Here is a 6,000-nt window from a genome sequence, read left to right as displayed (position 1 = left end):
GTTCGTTTAGCAGGACAAAGGCCAAGCCGGCAGACACCCTTTTTCCAGCTCAGCATGTGCATAGCAATGGGAGGGTGGCAAGGAGCTTTTGTTAATCTCAACCGAGCTGGCAAGAATGCTGCAAAATGAAGTCTTTGAAGATGTTTTTTTTTTTTCTTCATTTTTAAAGCAACAGCTAGTTCTAGAAAGCTTGGAAATCTTGCAAAAAAAATTCCACAGAATATTGCAAGACCTCCCTGGCAGTCGTGTAACTTAGGCAAATTTCCCCAGTAGCAATTAGCCTCTACATTTCCCTTTAACAGCTATTTTTTCACAGGTTCTGTTCTGATGCAACTGTGAAAATGTTTTTCCTCCAGCTTGAATGCACTTTTTGAAAAAAAAAAAAAAAAGCAGAGTGGCAGAAAGGATTAGGGTATCAGGTCAGGTTGGGGCTGATCCAAGCAGCAGTGGTTTTTTGTTTTTTTTTTTTTTCCTTTTACTTTAAACTTGTAGAAATTGAAAGCTTAAAGGGCTTCATGCTTAGAGCTGTTCCCAAAATAGATGGGACTCAGTCCACTTCCTAACGTGCTCACATCACAAGACCAACCGCTGCTACTTGCTCTTTTGTCTGAGTCTCCAGCGGAGTGCTGGGATGCTGACTCCTTCACAAGGGAAGTTCCCACTTCCCCAGAGGTGACCCTCTCCAAGAGCTCTCTCCCCCAAAGTGACCTAGGTAAACGTTGTCCTGTGGCCACCAACATCACACCCCATCTTCTTGAGCCCAAACAATCCCGTGTATTTCACCAAAAAAAAAAAAAAAAAAAAAGTAACCATGTTCAGGGATTGATTTAGGTGGTTTTTATTTTTATGCGAAATCATAAATACAAAATAAAAATAGTAAACAAGTGCTATAGGTTTTTTCACTGGGATGAGGTTCAGGCCTGATCCTGAGCACTTCTGATTCTTAAGCTCCAGGACTATGTTTTGGTCTCGGAAAACAAAACAGAGCAAAAAGCAACTTACACCCTGAAGCCAGTGACGTCAGTAAGAGCATTCAATTGGGTTGTTTGTTTGGTTTTCTTTTAAAGCACAGCAACAAGTATATTGAAGGATGAGATTAAATATATATATATATTTTAAAATGGGGCCCACTTCCTGCTAGTATTGTTGGGTGCTGCCCCCCTGACCTCAGTGAAACTTCGTTACAACAGCAACGAGCTGTGGTTTTGTTGGGGTGATGCTGTGTTTACTGGTACATACACAGTTAGCACTGGCTTCTTCCAAGAGGGTTTAATATGCAATTGTTTTGGATTTTGGTTATAAATGGACCCAGCCCTGCCATGACATGAAGCTATCATCTATCAGGGATTTTGGCTTGTTAAAAAAAAAAATCCCTTCAAAGTTTTGAGTTTTCCTCCCTCCCCCCCAGGATAGCCATTCTGATTGGATTCTAAATGCTAGCAATGAACTCCTCAGAAAGATTTCACCTTCTGGTAGACCCCAAATCCTGCAGTACTTCCGTAGGTTCTAGAGTAATGGTACGTGCTGGCACGTCTGCCAGGTTGGGACTTTTTCAAAAAAAATTCTTTACTTTGAGACAAATTCCCATTAAATTGATGAGATTTGTAAAAACCAAAGTGAAGTCTGCAGGAGTTGAGCTAATATCCGTTGACTCTTTTTGCTAGACACCAGAGGTCTGAGTGATGGTGTAACATACCAGTAGGTATGGGCTGGGTGACAAAAACAGTTGGACGTTACCATTTAAAATACAGATAAAATAACCATGAAACAAATAAAGGCACCAAACCATATAACAAGCCAACTTTGGTCATTTCTTGCAAAACATATGCATTTAAATACATTTACAGTTTACAAGGTTATACTGCTTTAAAAAAAAGTTGCAATGATGAAATACAGAATATTTCATTCTTGTACCAAAACTATATATCACATCACAACAACAATATTATAGCTTTTATTTAAACGTAGACAGTATAAGAACTGCACCTCTTTATAGAACAGAACTAGTTCAAGACATATTGCTCTGCTTTTGTATTGTCTGACGGGTTCAGACCCTGCAGTGTACGTGTTTGAAATGAAAGCAGTTACCTTTCAGAGGGTGAAATTTGTGCTCAGTATTCAACATCTGTATTTGCAGGGGCAAGGCTTTAGTCTTTCCTTCAGGTCTGTGTATGTGTTGATACTGCTGGGGTGTTAAGTTCGCTAAGCAAAGCCAAAACGCAGTCAATATGAATCTGTCACGACCCCCAGTAACGGTTAATCTGTAAGTCTCGGCATTATCAGAAACTTGTAGGAGTTAATACACAGTTTAGGTGTGTGCTGTATTGCTATGTGTTTGTGAGGGCCCCACAAGGTTGTAGCATTGTGCTCTGAGGAGTACTCACAGCACGTTTCCTCCCTAGCTGTTGGCAGAAAGCTCCTTATGACGGTAAAGATGCTGCCAGTCTGCAGCAGAAATCTGTGTCAATTTAAAGGTACCAGATTTTTTTTCCCTCTTGACAATTTGTGCAAGAGAGTATCACACCACCCTTCAACCCCTTCTTTAAGAAACGTTTGTCTCTATAGTGTAAAATGGAAAGGTGTGTGTTAATATTACGGGCTGTGGTGAAGTTTAACAGGTGCAGAGCTCAGAAGAGTTATGGTGCCCAGAGTATCTTCCTTACAGTCTGCAGTTACCAGGACACTATGGAGGAGCTACGAGGGCTGTGAGAGCCATAACTTCACATCTCCCAATTAGCATGCGTAAAGTCTCAGTCAAAATACTTGGAGAAAGTTTTCTAGCACTTAATTTCTGTCTGATTAGGTAAATGAAGGAAAGTATACATTAACAAATTACAGGGGGGAGTCAAGCAAGTGCATGCCCAACTGAACACACATGATTCAAAAAGGGCAGCAAGTAGTGCTCATCAGCAAGGCCATGAAAGCCTCCCATAACCTAACCATCAATATCTGGGGCAATATTTATGTTTCTAGTCTCCTGTAGTGCAGATAAGAGGATGCAGAGGGACACCCTGCTGGAGCCACGACATGCAAAGGTCTCCTAGGTCTCCAAACCTAGCCCTCCAATAATTCTGGCAACCTGCAATGAGTTCATATTCAAGTAAAAACAGAACAGAAGCAGTCAAAGGAGAAGGGATGGAGAACCTAGGACAATCTCTGTACTCTTCTAAACAACAGCAACTGTCTGAAATCACTTTCAAAAGTCTCAAAGGCACACAGACCAATGCACTCCTTTGAGGGACAAAAACAAAAGAAAATCAATCACATGCCTTTCTCCAAATAGTTACTTGCTGCAGGATTAAGGACCAAGGTTAATGTCGTGCTTTAGACAGGAACTCTAGTTTAGTCGCCCAAACTGAAGAAGAACAAAAGAAAAAACCTTAACCAATTAAAGCCACGGCAGAACTCAGTCAGACGCAGGTTTTCAGGAGAGAACACGAAGCAGGGAAGCTTCTCCTCTGCGCCAGCGCACAGCCGTTGGCCTGTCCCTGCAGCCAGGCAGTGCCCCGAGAGGCAGGAGCAGGCGCCAAAGTGCTCCCAAAGCCTCCCACAGTAACGCCGGCCGAGGCTGGAGCTGCAGCAGGGGCCGTCGGGCAGATGGAGGCAGCAGCGGCAGCCAGGCTCGGCCCTGGCGGACTTGGCCACGGCTCTCCCAGGCTCCTCGGTGCCCGCTGCCACCCCGAGCCAGGTGGGTGCCGTTGCCAGCACAGCAGGCAGGTGGTAGCGGGGCCCAGAGTGGTGCTCTGATGGCCCGATGGGAGGCTGGGCTGGCAGGCAGAGGGGCGCTGCCCTGCCTAGGGCCGCCACTTGCTGGGGTCCCCCGTTAAGACAGCCTCTAGGCAGGGGAGCGCTGCAGCGCCTGGTCGGCCGAGCTGACCGCAGATGCTCCCGGCGCGGTGGGTGAGCAACCTGGGACTGGTCCCTGCCTGTGCCCCTGGCCAACAGAGCCCGGCAGCACCAGCTCAGAGCCGTCCATCTGTGTCCCTGCAGCGCCGGGGGAGCCGAGCAGCCCCGCTCAGACGTAGTTCTTCTTGTCGTACTCGCCGTTGGAGGTGGGCCGCCGCGGTGCCGAGTACTTGACGGGGAAGGAGGTCTCGTCGCGCTGCGAGCAGGAGCAGCAGCAGATGAGGCAGCCCCCGAAGAGCAGCAGGGCTGTGGCTGCCCAGCCGATGTAGAGCGCAGCCCCCATCTCCCGCTTCTGGGACGGCGGCACGGTGGGGTCGTAGAAGTCGCTGATGACGATGTTGGCGAACCAGCAGAGCGGGACGAGGACCAGGACCCCGCAGAGGATGTAGATGGCCCCGCCAGCGATCACGATGCGGGATTTCATCTTGCCGGGCCGGATGCAGTTGGTGCACTGGGCGCCCACCACGGTCACCATGAGCGCCACCAGCCCCAGCAGCGCCACGATGACCGTGAGCGCCCGGCCCGCCTGCACCTCGGGCTTCAGCGCCAGGATGGAGTCGTACACCTTGCACTGCATCTGCCCCGTGCTCTGCACCACGCAGTTCATCCACAGCCCTTCCCAGATGGTCTGCGCCACCACGATGTTCACGTCGATGAAGGCTGACACCTGCCACATGGGCAGCCCGCAGGCCAGGATCACCCCCACCCAGCCCAGGATGCCCAGCCCCAGCCCCAAAATCTCCAGCGCCGCCGAAGTCATGCTGCTGCCGCTGCTCTGCCCCAGCCTCCGGAGAAGGGGCGGCGGTGGCTGCTGTGCACCTCTCGCCCCCGGGCAGCTGCCGAGCTGGCTCTGAACGCCGCCGGCGCCGGGCAGCGCTATATGAGGAGCCGCGGGGCGCCCTCCCACCGCCCTCCGTCCCTCCCCTGGCCCGGCCCTTTTTCCGCGGAGGGGGGACTCGAACCAGCCCTGGCCGCGGCAGCACCGCCCGCGCCCGGGGGGAGCCGAGAGGGGCCGGGGCCGGGGGCGCGGAGCTCCCCCGCTGCTCCCAGCCGCCGGCTGCAGGGGGGCTCCCGCCTGAGCTGGGGAAGTGTCCCTCTGCTCACCGGCACCCTGCCGCCCGCCCGAGCCTGGAGGAGCTCGCTAGGAAGCCCCGTGCTCCTAGGAAAAGTGTGGGGATAGAGAAATCGCACGGATTTTGCCCCCTCAGGTTTCCTCCTTTGAGGGCCTATATTCTTCTATTGCCTATTTGCTGGTAAAGCCCACAGCTAAACCTGCGGAGAGGACTTGCCAATGCAGGCACACAGCAGTACAGACGAGCTGATTATCAGAGCCTAATTAATAATGTTTCAGCAGACTGACTGACCAGCACATGTCAGCACATCTCCTGAGGACTGTGACAGGTAAAAGCGTAAGCAACCACCACCAAAATCCTTAGGAACCATCCAGAGAATGACAGAATTGAATATAATGGGGTCTGCACGTCATCTGTCGGTACCAAGTGATGCTTTAATGCTTTCAGCAAGAAGGTTGTGCCAGTCAGGAAACTCTGCTTGGTTTGATAGTGGAGCAAAGAGCAAGGCACCCCATTAAGATGTGTTGCCATAAGGATTTCAAGCTTCACTTTGCTGTTTTAATTGTTCAAGTACATTTTGAATCTTCACGGTGTCTCAACGAGCTAAGTGCCTGTGTCAAAAAGAGTTTTGCAAGAGGTTTCGTCATCGAGCCACACAGGTTGTGATTGATACAGCCTCTTCATGGCCCACTGGCATCCTGGATTGTTCCTGCAAACCAGCCTTGGTTCAAACCCTTGGTTCAGGCCAACAGCCTGCCTCCCAAGCAGTGCAAACCTCCAGGCTGGCAGATGAGGCAAGTGGTTGTGGTGCAAACGCTGCTGTTACAGCGGCAGTAGAGAAAGATCTCACCAGCTGCCTCACCGCACTCGCGAGGAGCTGCACTCCAGTGGCTTTCTGCTGGGTGCCCTGAGAAAGGCTTGTTTTGATTTAAACTGGGATTGTTTGCATTTATCTTAAGTTAAAATGTTTTAGACAAAAATGAGAGTTATGTTCACAATGACTTTTGAACTGGTTTGGAAA

General features: G+C 50.0%; 1 protein-coding gene across 1 annotated transcript; it reads right to left on the bottom strand.

The window, feature by feature from the left end:
• Nucleotides 1-822: 822 nt before the first annotated feature.
• CLDN5 (claudin 5) lies at nucleotides 823-4,763 on the bottom strand. The gene has a single exon (XM_066979153.1). It carries the CDS (start codon nucleotides 4,664-4,666, stop codon nucleotides 4,016-4,018), a length of 651 nt encoding a protein of 216 aa, XP_066835254.1. The 5' UTR covers nucleotides 4,667-4,763; the 3' UTR covers nucleotides 823-4,015.
• Between the last annotated feature and the right edge of the window lie 1,237 nt (nucleotides 4,764-6,000).

This window comes from Anser cygnoides, chromosome 17 (genome assembly GCF_040182565.1).
Source record: "Anser cygnoides isolate HZ-2024a breed goose chromosome 17, Taihu_goose_T2T_genome, whole genome shotgun sequence".
NCBI classification, from domain to species: Eukaryota; Metazoa; Chordata; class Aves; order Anseriformes; family Anatidae; genus Anser; species Anser cygnoides.
Note: the sequence above shows the minus strand (reverse complement) of the source record. Positions and strands in the feature narration are given on the sequence as shown.

Excerpts from the sequence above, each read along its gene's own strand:
- CLDN5 (XM_066979153.1), bottom strand. The coding sequence starts at position 4,666 with ATGACTTCGGCGGCGCTGGAGATTTTGGGGCTGGGGCTGGGCATCCTG.